At 36.9% G+C, this 14,517-nt stretch overlaps 1 protein-coding gene across 6 annotated transcripts in view; it reads left to right on the forward strand.

Annotated features, from left to right (window-relative positions):
• Positions 1–14,517, forward strand: part of LOC308198552 (sodium channel protein type 1 subunit alpha) — a 103,992-nt gene that overhangs the window by 30,057 nt on the left and 59,418 nt on the right. For 3 of the 6 annotated variants that reach the window (XM_080601143.1, XM_080601147.1, XM_080601145.1), the window contains exons 3-7: positions 403–721; positions 8,317–8,434; positions 12,588–12,678; positions 13,509–13,637; positions 14,156–14,247. In XM_080601143.1, the coding sequence (XP_080457269.1) occupies positions 455–721; positions 8,317–8,434; positions 12,588–12,678; positions 13,509–13,637; positions 14,156–14,247 (697 nt within the window). In that variant the 5' untranslated portion in view covers positions 403–454. Of the gene's footprint in view, positions 1–402; positions 722–8,316; positions 8,435–12,587; positions 12,679–13,508; positions 13,638–14,155; positions 14,248–14,345; positions 14,438–14,517 lie in introns of those variants that run through there. The other 3 variants (XM_080601144.1, XM_080601146.1, XM_080601148.1) reach the window with 2 other exon arrangements.

Genomic DNA, 14,517 nt, shown 5'->3' on the forward strand with positions numbered 1-14,517 from the left:
ACTGGAAGGCCACTATAAAGTCTTCCCAGAGTCTTCTCTTTTGCAGGCTGAACAACCCCAACTCCCTCAGCCTGTTTCCACAGGAGAGATGCTCCATCCCTCTGATCATCCTTGTGGCCCTCCTCTGGACTTGTTCAAACAGGTTCATGTAATTCTTTGACTGGGGGCCCCAGAGCCAAATGCAGTACTCCAGGTGGGGTTCATGAGAGTGAAGTAGAGAGGGAGAAACACCTCCCTCGCCCTGCTGGCCATGCTTCTTTTGATGCAGCCCAAAATACAGTCAGCCTTCTGGGCTACAAGCACAGCTTGCATAAACAAAAGCATTTCAAAATAAATGTTACATCTTTCTTACTCAGTGATTGTAACATGTTTATTTAAATTTTATTTTCTGCTTTCTTCTAGAATTTTCCTATGCAGAAGAGTAAATGCTAATTAAAATGTGCAGGATGAAAAGATGGAGCAGCCAGTGCTTGTACCACCAGGACCAGACAGCTTCCAATACTTCACTAGAGAGTCTCTTGCAGCTATTGAACAACGTATTGCTGCAGAAAAAGCTAAGAATTCCAAACAAGATCGTAAAGACAATGATGATGAAAATGGGCCAAAGCCAAACAGTGATTTGGAGGCAGGAAAAACACTTCCATTTATATATGGCGACATACCTCCAGGAATGGTGTCGGAGCCCTTGGAAGACATGGACCCATATTATATCAATAAAAAAGTGAGTCTAATATCAATCCTGTTCATATGACAATGTTTGGAAAGCTTCATCATGTTTATTTCATTTATTTACAGTGGATAATATAGTTTGTTTCTTCATCTGTTAACTGGCAACCATGTAGGAAAATGTCATTCTTATAATGCAGAAACAGCTGAGCATTGTTAAAAGGACTAGATATACAATAGCAGAAAGTGTTAGATGCCAGTGATACATATACATTCCACCTTCCAGAAAGATGGTAAATAAATATTTAACATCTTGTTATACAAAGTTGATTTAGCTAATGCATGTTTTAGCACAAATTTACCCTCATGTGGCCTTCACGCATGAGTTCTCTACAGAATGATGAGTTTTACAAAGTATGGTTTTTAACATTGAATTAATCAAATGGCACTAAATGTAACATGATGACTGACTGTATAATTTGGTTAAACAATAGCAGGGTATAAATAAATAGAATTTAAATTTATTCTCCTGTACACTGATCTCTAAATCAGTAGCAAAGTGCCCACTGCCCCCTATGGCACAGGACAGAACCCATCAACCTTAGTGGTTATTAACCATTCATTGTTTTCTTTTAGTTTACATCAAAATTTATACAGATTTATATCCTTTGATATAATTGAATTTATATGAACATCAAAACTGAAACATAGTAAGTAGTCTTTGATTTTGAATAAATGTAAGGATTCTAAGTGTAATAATATATGCATTTTTCTGTACATACTATATTATGAATGAAATACTTTGCAAACTTAAAAAAAAGTAAAGACTTATTTAAACTAAGTACACAGATATGCCACACTTTCTCTGAGGTTCTTTATATTTAAAACTGACAGCATGAACCAATCTATAACACACTTTGGTCCCAGGATTCTGCTTTGGTAGCAAATTCTAGGGAAATATATGGAATCAGAGAAACGCAAGGATAAGTGGAAAATATCATAAGGAGAGTGTAAAGCTGTTTTTAAAGTTTCTGTTGTAACTGGCCTTGAACAGCTCTGCAGTCCTTCCAGGATGATTCTGTTACAGAGCTTGTGTACAGCAGAAAAGCTTTACAGCTCATAGTGATAGCTAGCTCGGGTGATACTTTAATTATTAGATACTGTGGTTATGAAAACTCTATAAATATCAAGATAGGAGTTATTTTGATTTGCACAATGTGCTGTATTCTAAGTGTCTTTTAGCTTGCTAAATTTTATGTGATTTATGAGTCCTGTTTTGACAAGAGAGAAAATACTATGTGAAAGAACAATATTTTTATCTTTATTATTTGATGCCTCTGAAAGTGCCTTTATCTGCCATTCACAGTGTATGAAGTTTTATCTTTAAATCACAGCTCTACTTTTACAAAGATAAAAGATCTGTTTCTGTAAAAGCAGGCCTTGTGGAGTTCTGTACTAATTGTGTCTGACTGTTTATGATATAAAAATCATGTATCATCATATCCTTACCTGCCCACAGTGCATCCTGGACCTTTACAGTCAAATCAACCTGTCTTCTGTGTCTTACACAGGGGAAGACATGCTTGGTATGACCAACAGGTATGTCTCTTGAGCCCTTAGAAATTGAAGACCTGTTCAGTCCTTTCACGGATGGAGGTGAAAACCTACTGTATTAGGCAGGTCTGACAGGGTGCAAGAAATGGAACAAAACTATCTGAACATATTCAATCAAGTTTCTAGATCTTGCCTATGTGAAAGGACGAATCTTTTAATTTGCACACTAAATAAATTTTATCGGCAAATAACATATACTGTACTTCCTGCTGGGATTCTCTTGTTTGTTCTGGTCTGCACATCCACTTCCACTATGCACATTCCACTATGTGCTTCAATCTTCTATAGTATAGGAAAATAAACAGATCTTTCATTCAAAGACATGACAAAACTTTCTCACCCACTAGAAATTTCTCCCTTCCTCCTTCCTTCAATAGAAGGAAAATAGATTTTCCTAACAGAAATTCCAACAGCTATTTCAATTTTACATCAATAATTTGATTTTAAAATACCTACTTCCTGGATTTTCTTACATAGTTATATGTGAATTCTGGAAAGACTTTTGTCTTGTTTCACTTGTCTTTCAAGAGTCTTGGTAGCAGCTGATGCTCTTCCAAGCCTCAGAAGGAGAAATAGTTTGAGAAAAGCCTGAAGCAGTAAGGAACATCTCCATGAAGAATCAAAAGACTCCTAATGCTCAGTGCATTCACCTCCGTACCATTTTACAGATTTCTTTTTACCCTTCTCTGAATTCCATCTTGTAAAGCCAAGGAGTCGATCAGCACAAACTATGCCAATGTAACAGTCTGACAGCTGCTGCCTGATGGTTAGAGATTATAAATTGCTGCCTGGGGAAGCATCTATCTGAAATTATATTGGTCTAAAGAGAAACTGCAGAATGAAGGAAAATAAGTATTTGCAAGAAAGATTTAAGACAAGTGTATGGATTAGCAGATGCCACTGTTGCTTCATATCTCTAAGATCTCTGCATATACAATATCTGATTTATCTGCAGAACCTATGTAAGTTTGGCTTCCAAACATTCAAATAGGGTATAAAAATGGTTACCTACAGCTTTGATCAGGTTATGCTAATGAACACATTCACCTTGCTTCTTCTGGAAGCCTAATTAGCTGCTAATTAGCCTAATTAGAATTTTAGGAATTTCTTCTTTATTCCAAATTTGAGTCAGGAGTGAAATCATCCATGATATGCCTCATATCATATTGCAACCGCCTCGTATTGCAACCCCTCCAACATATTGCAACCCCCTCACTGATTTGGTGTGGGGGGTGGTGGTGTGTTGGTTTTTTTTTTTGGTTGGTTGGTTTTGTTTGGTTGTTTCATCGGTTTTGGTTTGTTGGTTTTTTTGTTTGTTTGTTTGTTTGTTTGTTGTTTTTTCCTGTTTTAGGATATCATGGGCCAGCAGAGCTGAGCTCTTGCCAAAAGTTCTAAAGTGGATCTTGTGTGGAATCACCACTTTTTTTCTGATGTCAGTGGAGTTTTTTTCAAAAATGAGTGTCCCTCCTTACATAATGTTGAAAGATCCCATTTGAAAATGTATTCTTCCAGATCACCTCCTTACACTGTAAAAGTAGCGAGGTTCAAATGTGTCAATAGCAATTTTCAATTTTGTAGCACGATTGAACAAATTCACTGTTTTTTTTTTGGTTTGGTTTGGTTTGTTGTTTTTTTTTTCATGCATTGAAATCTGAAGCATCTAGAATGTTTCACGTTTCATCGTTGGGACTCTTTTCTTAAGCAATAGGTTTGTACATGTCATGATTTTATATAGGTTAATCCACATTTAGACAGGAATAAATAACTGTGTTGAGCTGGTATGAGAGCCTTAATTTTTGGATAAGGTTAGAAATGGGAAAACCTGTTAAGAGAAATAAACAGATAGGTGTGCTAGCATTCTGTTTGGGTATGTAAAACCTACAACCATAGAGGATGTATTCATGCCCAATATTAATTTGAAGCTGAAAGGCAAAAGCAAAAAATCTGTCAAAACAGACGACCTCTGTTTGACAACAGAACAGCCTATTATAGCAAAGTCACACCTGATAGTAGTATAGATTTACACTGTATTCAGATAGCCTGAATGTCAGCAACTGTACCCTGGGAACATAATTCTTCTATTATAATATAATACCTGTTCTTATATTCTTATGATTTTATTATAATGAAATGCTATTGACCATGTTGCTCAGTAATGCCTATTGTTAGAAGTGTTAAATTTAGCATTCTAAGTCATTGCAATACTCTTTGTCTAAAACGGAGTAAAAATGAACCTGGATTTTACCCGCTTTTTACATTCCTCTTCTGTTTAAGAGCAAATCTGTGTGTTCCTGGTACAATGGTGACTGCCTGTCCATGCTCAAGCTGCCATCACAAAGGATCAAGGAAGTTCACACTGCTATCTATAGAGAAAAGATCAGCTGGAATCCCTGAAGATCCCGACCTGCAGGCATGCGTCAAAATCTGGTCCACTTAGTTCCCTACTTTAAGGGCTGGCTATTTTGTCTTGAAGCTAGGCTGACACATTAAAGAGGAGGGAAATGATAGTTGGGATTAAATGGGAATTACTTCACTTTCCTCCTTCTATAATGTAGATTTATCATTGCTGCTGATTGCCACTGCATGCCCTGCCTCTTGCCAGAAGGATGTTGATTGATGCCAGTCACCTAATGTGATCAAACCACTAGCTCCTGGGATTCCCAGACTTGTCTTGGCTTGCAGAATCAAAAAGAGCCTGTAAAATCACTTTACTTAACTTCATTACAACAGAAAAGCTGAAAGCACTAGTGATTTTAGATATTGTTGATGGCTTTAAGTGAAATAATTTTGAATTAAAAAGTTCTAGCAAAGCAAAAAAATAAGGTCTACCTAGAATACAATTGTTTGAAAAGATAAAAACAAAACAAGAAAATGCCAATTTGAAATATGCCACAAGTCTTTTGTTCTAGCTGTCCCTAGGGCTTTCCCCAAGAAACCATTTGCTGTGAATCTAAGTTACCAGCACAACAATATGTCACCACTTGCCTTTCAGAAGGTGCTATGAGTTTTTAAATGATGTTTATCTAACCGTGGGAAGTGGAAGTGCGATGCATTAGCACTCAGCCTTCCAGAAACTACTTTTAAAGTCAACGAGGAGGAACGAAAGGAGAAATAAGGTTTAAAGAACTCTCTGTCCTGAGAGGTTCTCAGAGGCTATGTCTTTGTTCAGCGTGGATTCTTCCCTCTTAGCTGCGTCTTGTCAAAATACTCTTCCTCCTTCTTTGCCCTGCAAAGAATGCAGTGTCTGGGTTCAGATCAAATATGACAGAAGTTACAGAGCTGGGACCCAGGTTACAGACACAAAAGCTGCAAATTGGATACCTCTCTTTAGGGATTTCACTGAATTAATATCCACACCAGCATACTTTGAGTGTGAGCAGTGTCTGCCTTTATAAAATCATTAAAGCACTTTATAAAACCTAAGCCCTGGAAAGTATACATAATCCTGTATATACAAATATTAATCTTATAGTTTATTTAGAATTTATTTAGCTTTTCTCAGTATATGCCTGCTTTGTCCTGACAGCTTTGGGTGCAATGTTTCATGTTCATCCACAATGCCTACACACTGGCTTGCATCTGGGCTGGGACTGGGGTGCCATATCGCAGGCTCACTAGGGAAGCTTACACAGGGATTGGATGTTAGCTGTTACCTGCAGGTTTTAGGAAAATTCTCCTTCAGAGATGAGATACAATTTTAGTTCATGTTTGAGGCTACAAGTCCGAGGACCAACAGAGTCATTCTCAAGGCTCCCATCACAGAGATGTTTTGGGTGAAGAATCAGAACTGAGATGGGAAATTTAAGGCTTGTTGGTTCTGCTTATGCAGGGCAGCAGAAAGTAGAACAGCTAAAATAGCAGCAGCTTCCGACTGAAACTGGAGCAGTGCCAGCATGCTGTTATTTTCCATAAGGCATGTTAGAAAAGAGATGTATGTTTAATACGCTTGTGTTCAAAGATTTTTAAAAAGATGTAGGTTGACTAAATGTAGGTGGTGTAGTTTTAGATGCAAAGTTGGTAGGGAGTGTGATTTTTAGTGTTTTTTGTCAACTACCTCATAGCTACAGAAGCTGGGAGTGCGAGCTCTGAGGTCTGGGGGCCAGGGATGGATGGACCTGGGAGGGGAAACTTGCCTCCCCTCAGAACATTGTACCAAAGAACATCATTCATCTGCTTGGTTGCTTCAATATTTAAAATGAAATCTTCAATTAAGGTCAACCGCCGTTACCCTTGAAAGGTCGTTGTTATCTGTAACTGGAAATATAATTTAGGAATATTAGCTCGAGCTTTATCCCATTGCTGTCAGTTCCATATGCAGATTCTCCATTTCTGTGCAGAAGCAGAGAAAAAAAAAATACACCTCTTACATCTTTCCTACAGATTTTGAGCTTGTGCTTGTGAAGTCTCAGTATTAAGGACCCTCACTATTAAGGGATTTGGTCTTTATTTGAAGGTGTGCTGTGCAGACCCAGGACAGAGAGTCAGCTCAGGGAAGAAGCCAGCAAGTTGGGCTAACTTTTCCTCAGGGAGTATCCCTGACTCCTCCTCTGCTTTCAGTACTTGGTACCTACCACAGACTGTTAGAAACCCTTATCTCCCTCCATCTTCCAGATGCTCCTAGAAATTGGTATCTGTACTTCACGGTCCATAAATACTAAGCTTCCCAAATATAAGCAGACTAAAGAATCATCCTTCTTGAACCTCTTTGGCATATTTTCTCGGTGTAATGGCCTTCCCAGAAATAGTTTTGTGGTCCACTTGCTCATGGTCTTGAAGTGGCACTCGACCTCACAGACACCGAAAAAGATCAACATATTCCCACATTTCCACTGGCATCCTAGTTTACAGCTCACTTCTTCAGCAACGTAATGATAAAAAGGAGGCTTTATCATAGTTTATCCAAGAAATGTACAACTCTGACAAAACATAAAAAGCAATTTTAGACATTTTTCTTTGCCATATTCTTCAATACCTGTAACTGTGTTTGAATTCAGGCCATAATCCTTGCATCATCCCTTCCACGGCATGCAGGTCTCCTCCAACTTACTGATCCTTTCCTCTGCAGTGTTTTTCATTCTCTTTTGATTGATCCTGCAGCTGAAGAGCACTTGAGCATCAAAAAGAAACCTGACAGTCCACATTTGCAGTGCTGTATTGTTAATGTTGTTGCAGCCATGATGGACTGCAGTGTAAGCAAAGCAATGTCTGTAGGGTTTGCATTCATGTAATTCATATTTGGACCATGGATTTATTTGAGAAAAACATACAAGCTTTTAGGCCCACAAAGTCATCATCAGTTATCTGAAGTAAGGCTTGCATGCATTCATGTTTCTCTAAATTTGATAGGCTCTTTAGCTGTTAAATTTAACAAGTTCTCTGTGTTCTGGGGAAGATTCACACCTTCAAACCACAATTTTGCAGAGAGGTCATCTGGGATGTGTCTCTTGTTCTCCTCTGGTAAGGTGTATTCAGATGTCCACAGTCCTCAGAGCTCTGCCTAGTCATCGCTAGATGTGTTATTGCTATTTCCCTCTCTCTTTAGCGCAAAGACCAAGAAACATACTAGAATTTTTAAAAAATGAGAAGGAATGGGCAGTCTACTAAATCAGTTTGTATAAAGATTTCTCTTATTAACACATCATTAACATCCACAGGTAACGTTTTCCTGTTTATGGTATTTTGAACAGGAAGAGAGAGTTTTTGATGGGAAACCATAACTACAATTATAATTTTCGTTAATTGTTTCTGCATCTTTTTTTCCAAGAAACAGATCATGTAAATATATCATATACTGAGGATGTTTAACAAAGCAGTATTATAGAAATGTTAATGAATTAAATGTTCTATATTTAAAATTATACTTTTATACATCAGGTAGGTACAGAAATAAGCTTTATTTTGAAAGTGAGTCTTTTTTGTGTATTGGCTATTCAAAAAGTTATAATTTTGGTGATTGTCACTAGGAAAGGTTTTTAAATGAGCATTTACATTGAATATAAAATGTCTTATGAAATGTCTTTTCTTCCTCTTTTTCAGACCTTTATAGTATTGAATAAAGGGAAGGCAATCTTCCGATTCAGTGCCACCTCTGCCCTGTACATTTTAACTCCCTTCAATCCTCTTAGAAAAATAGCTATTAAAATTTTGGTACATTCATATCCTTTTTCAATGGTGGTTCAGAATGTTACACAAAAAAGTAAGAAAAAACATCTCTTTCTATTTCATTGTAAATAAAAGTTTTCCATAAGCTTTTAATTTTAATTTTATTTTACAGTCTGTCTTATGTTAAGTTTCTATAAATACTAAGAAATTTCTATATATCATATAGATACATTTTAGCTATCCTGTAGAATTTCAATACTTCTGCTGTTGAAATTTACAGGTGGATTTGATAAATCACTGATTTTTAATTTTCAAATCTTTTTCATTTTTTTTAACATTCTTGTTATAGACGTTTTGAATTTACAAGAATTTTTCAGAAAAGTTTCTTCAGATTAACTTTAATATTAAATGTTTCTGACTCTTTGTGCTATGAAGCCTATCCATAATATATGTGTATATATGTATATTAAAAAACAGTTTGTGCTCACAAATTCCAGAAAAGCTCTTAGTTTTGCAGGCAAATAGGTAAATAAACAGCTGCTCAAAAACAGCTATCTCAGGTCTAAGTTTTTCCTGCCTTTTAGGGGTCTTTCTAAGGCCATCCACACAAACAGCTTTAATCGCTGTTGCAGTAGCATGCCTGGAAGCCTGGTTCAGGCATGCTGAATCTCACACTCACAAACTTGCCCAGTTGCACCATATGCCTTTGCCAAATTTCATACACTGCCAGAAAGCACAGGTAGCTATCCAGCAGGTAGTTTGCAGTGTATTTTTATGTGCATCTGGTGGACAGATTGGGGGACCATAACTGATGGGACAGTGCACGAGATAAGGTTTTAGTCTGGCATATGAGATTGGTGCCTGATGTTTATAACAGTTGATGCACGTTTCTAGAGATTGAGGTTTTGCTGCAACTTTCTTGCAAAACTCCAGGACTGGGAAAAGTAGCCACCAAATGAAAACTTGAATATGATAGTAAAACTTTTAATGTTGAACACTTAGCCAAAGGAAGAAGTCTTGTTTCTAGAGACTGCTGGTGGAGTCTTGTAGGCATTTGGGAAAGAGTAAGAAACAAGGCTGACTGCTCATGAGACCTTTACCTCTGAGCTCTCTGGAAGTTAAAGCAGTGAGAGGAGGAAAGGAAAGTGCCTGGAAAGGAGTGAGGGAGCAGCTGGGGACAGTAAGTGACCTGACAGACCTGAGGACACTGTGGTGGTGATGGTGAGAAAATGCAGCCAAATACTGACAAATTGAAGCTATTTTTATCTTAAATATAGAAGTAGATTTTTTATTTTCTCTTAAATAGAAGGATGGGTGCATAGTTTTTTCCTTTTTCTTTTTTTTTTTTTAGTTCAGTGTAGTGCAAACACTGCAACTATTAATGTGTTAACTTAATATGTTCTATGATAAAGTTTGAATTTCAGATGTTCATATTTCGTCAAGGTTAGTTTATAAGAAAAAGATTAGAGGGTAGTGTGGCTTACTATTTTTAATAATCTTGTGACTTTTATCAATAATCAATAATCCCTCTGCTCTGATGTTTTGAGGCAGAGGCTTGGCATTGTGGCCTCTGTAAAAGATCTGTGCCTTTTGCTTTCAACACGAAAGATATGTTTTGAGCATAGTGAAATGGGCGCATCTTGGAGAACCTCCATCTGCATGTCCTCCAAATTCTCTGAACCTCTGTGTATGGTGCTCTGATCACATGTGCCCACATGCATGGTCAGATGTTGCTGCCCCTGCACAGAAGCACAGTGTGTCTCTCCCCAGTGTTCAGAGACTTCTGCAATTGTTCTTCCTCACTGTTGGTACTTATTGTAATACCAAACACAGGAAGTGGTAACAGCATGAATTTCTCTGCTGACTCACCTCCTGGTATTTCACCTTTTTTATTCCTCCCTTCTTGCCTGCCTGACTCAACTCAAGGTAGAATGTGCAACTGAGAGGGCAATGCAAGAGTGACGGAGGATGGCCAGACTTTTGCAATGAATAGGAAAGAATTAAAAGGTTAGAATAGGTGGGGGAGTGAGCAGACAAAGAAGGCAGGCAGCAGTGTCTGGAACTGCAGAGTGCAAGGAGTGTTAGAAAGGAACAAGGAGATGCTCAAATGAAAAAGTGGTACCTTGCTAAGTACCCCTATGATAGCCTCTGCAAAGTGAAATTACTGTGTTACTCAGCATTTCCTGACTGCCAGCAGCTGTCTGTGAAACCAATGGGTATTATCTATTTTTTCCAATCTCCATCTCCCAAAAAGTCCACACAGCTGATAGGAGACTTCAGCTGCTGCAGTAACTGATTAGCGCAAGGCTGTGCAGTGGCTCTAACCCTAATCCTTGCTTGTATAAGAACAGTGTGAAAAATACAGTACATTTCCATGAAGAAGCCACCATAAATCAGAATGTATGTGTATAGTTAAATTCTTATACAACATAAAATACTAAATTAAGGGAAGGTTGAGGTAATAAGTCAAACACTCCAAATGTAGGAGAAGAGGGAAGAGAGGCACAGACATTGAATGTACCAGTTACATTGGAGATTCAAATGTGAGAAAGCCTGGCGAGGGTTAAGATTTCAAAGTATGTTTGTTTTGAGAGAGAATAGCACTTTGGCCATGCAGCGCACACACATGGCGAGCTATGTACAGAGAGTGAGCGACATGCAAAGACCTGCCTGTGGCCTTTGTTATGAATGACAAATAGCTGTAAACACATAATACACTACACAGGGCTAGAACTGCAGCTCTCCTAAGAGGACATTCAAATGCTTTAACTGCTAAGATTATCTCCCAACTTTGTTCTTGCAATTCGTAAGGATTCAGTGAATAATTTTTGAAGGTACTTCATTTGCTACATACCTGGAGAATATAGGATGAAGAAGGAAGAGATCCTACAGGCAAATCTAATTTGTTGCACACTTCTGGTTTGTTCAGAGAGCATTGTCCACCCTGTCCACCAGATGAGTTATATAGGCCCTCTTCAGTCTGATGCCTGACTTTTGAATGCCAGCCATTCGTGACTTAACATTATTTCAAATTAGTTTTTGTGGTACGTGATATATATGGTGGTAGAGTTTTTTTGTCTAGCCCTGTAAGAATCATGACATCCTTCTTTTTAGTTCAGTATCAAACATATGTGTTTAGCACCAAAAATATAATCTGAATGAATAGTATTTATTCCACCAATTCATGTGAGGTTTCTGTTATTTTTTTCACATAGTAATTACTGATACATTATTCTTAAGAACATCCCTAAAGTAAGAATACTGTTTTTTATCTACCAGAGTGCTATATATCCAATTACATTTTATGTACTTTGTTTTATGAGACAACTGAAGCTACAGACAGGCATCTCCAAATTTTTCCACTACCAAAATGAACCCTCTTTCTATAATGGAATTTCCCAGCTATGTTAATTCAGAATCTTGAATACTGTCTGTGGACTGTGCAGACAAACACTTCAGGGCATCGTAATTAATTATTCTAAGCCACAGAACAGTGATTTTTACTATTCAGAGCTTGTATGGCAACATGATCTTCAACATGAGTTAAGTCACTTAAATAAAGATATCACAGTGTTCACTGCTTGTTCAGCAATTTAGACAAAGGTCACCAGCATATCTATATGAATCAGGAAGGTAAATCCTTCCCTGTGATTTCAATATTGACTCAAAAAGATATGTTTAATTTGGAATGGTTCAGCAGCTTTAAGCAATGATCTTAATGCTAGCACCATTCTTCTGTAAAATTTAGGCTGAGCTCTTACTTCTATCCCTCTTTCACCTGTAGTGAAGCTTATGTGGGTTATTTTTAGTTATTGTTGTTGTTTGGGTTTTAACCAAAGTATGAAAAAGTATGAAAATACACCTCAAACCACAAAATACTGTCCACTTAATTTTGTAAAAGACATTTTAAAATTCTGGTCTCTTATATACAAGTTATGTGTCTGTAAACTGCTTTCTTTAGTTTAAACTAGCTTCTGTTGCAACTATTTTTAAACACATCATTTAGAGAGATGACTAGAGGAAAAATTAACCGTTTGGCAAAAATTTGTTGTATTACTTATTTTTTGCTGCCCTCATGTGGCTATTTTGAGTCAGTTTTTGACCTACTCAGGCTAGTATAATTGGCAATATTTTGCTGTACTTAAGATGGATGGCTGATATGATATTGCATGTATTACTATTGTGTTTTCCTTAACTATTATCTACGTTATTCAGCATGCTTATCATGTGCACTATTTTGACCAACTGTGTATTTATGACCATGAGTAACCCTCCGGACTGGACAAAGAATGTAGAGTAAGTTGTATATATTATTTAAAGATAGCCATGTCTCGGTTCCTCAGGGAGACAATATACCAGTAACTGCGGTCATGTGTGCTGGCTGGAAATATCACGAGATACTATTTCCTCTCTCAACTACATAGAAATGTTGAATAATTATTCAAAACTCCATCTGGGAGAACATTTGGGTAGAAAAAAAAAAAAGTTATTTACAGATATTGTTGTGCTTGGATTCCACTAGTTCTCGCATGTTTTAGCATTTTCTCTTTATCTCTTCATCATGTTCTCTTCATGGTTTAGCATCTACCCCACATTTTTACACCACTGCGTTAATAGCAGAACCATGGCTGTCTATTTGTAGATATCAATTAAGGACAGCATTTAAGCAAAAGTATTCCTGAAGTAAGACTTCAGTGCATGATTGTATTCTTCCTTTTCTAGACTTTATACTAGACGGTTTAGATGTTAGTGATTCTGACAGTATCCAGTATCTTATGGTCAAAACATTCTTGGGTTACAGTAACATATCCAGCATTGTATAATTTTAAACTGTGTCGCAGATAAATTTTTAATATATGTCATTTATTTGGTAGTTTTATTTCTTTTGATTTATGCACAAGATCAGGACCACTGTCCTGAACATGTCAACATGTCACAACTAATGCATATAAATACAGAAATATGTACAATGAATATAATGTATTTTTGAAGAAACTGCTTATTTACTGCTTTCTTTTCCAGTTTTGAAATTTAAAAAAATCCTTCATTTGATCTTAAGATTTCTAACAGAATGCAGATATAAAACGTTGTTACTTACTTCAATTAAATTTTCTAATATTTTCCAGGTATACGTTCACTGGAATATATACATTTGAGTCACTCATAAAAATCATTGCAAGGGGCTTTTGCTTAGAAGATTTTACTTTTCTTCGAGATCCATGGAACTGGCTCGATTTCACTGTCATTACCTTTGCGTAAGTGTTTGTTTTTTGCTTTTTTTCTGAAAGTGAAGGCCAAAAAGGGCATGAAATTAGTATCAATACATATCAATTTTGTCAAATGGAAATTCTTGTACAGATTTACTTTATCTAAAACATTTTTCACATTCTGATATGCATATTTTGAAGTAAACATAAATACTGCAGAAGCCATTAGTCCAGTTAGTATTAGAGAGGCTAATTTCATGTCCTGCATTTTTTCCTCTGAGCAGAAAAGGAGCATCCCTTTGACTTCATTCTACAAATTTACCAATCTAGTCTAGATAAAATTTAGGCTTTCAAAGTTAAATCACTGTGATTCACTTCAGAGACATTTAACTTAACTGAAGGCTCTGAAAGCATATTAACACAAGGCAAACTGCAGTGAAAGGTAAACCTCTGACTGTTGCTATTTAATTTTTTTGCTAAAAACGCCAAAACGGTCTTGATGAAAGACCCAAGTAAGTAGCATAAACTTTGCCTAAATTCTGAATAACTGTGATTTAATCCTACAGGTATGTAACAGAATTTGTAAACCTAGGCAATGTTTCAGCTCTTCGAACTTTCAGAGTATTGAGAGCTTTGAAAACTATTTCTGTAATCCCAGGTAAGAAGTAACTGGTGTAAGGTGTTAGGCCCCTTGTACCTCCCAACTGTTCCTTTTTATCCTGTCATTGTGTTTGTGTGTGAACTCCCCTATTACAGATATGTGACAGAGTTTGTGGACCTGGGCAATGTCTCAGCGTTGAGAACATTCAGAGTTCTCCGAGCTTTGAAAACAATATCAGTCATTCCAGGTGAGAGCTAGGTTAAACACTGAGGCTGAATTTAATTCACTAAATTCATATTTTTTAAACGTCTTATTTTTTTCCACAAA

Source organism: Anser brachyrhynchus (assembly GCF_964034855.1).
Source record: "Anser brachyrhynchus genome assembly, chromosome: 7".
Lineage (NCBI taxonomy): Eukaryota > Metazoa > Chordata > Aves > Anseriformes > Anatidae > Anser > Anser brachyrhynchus.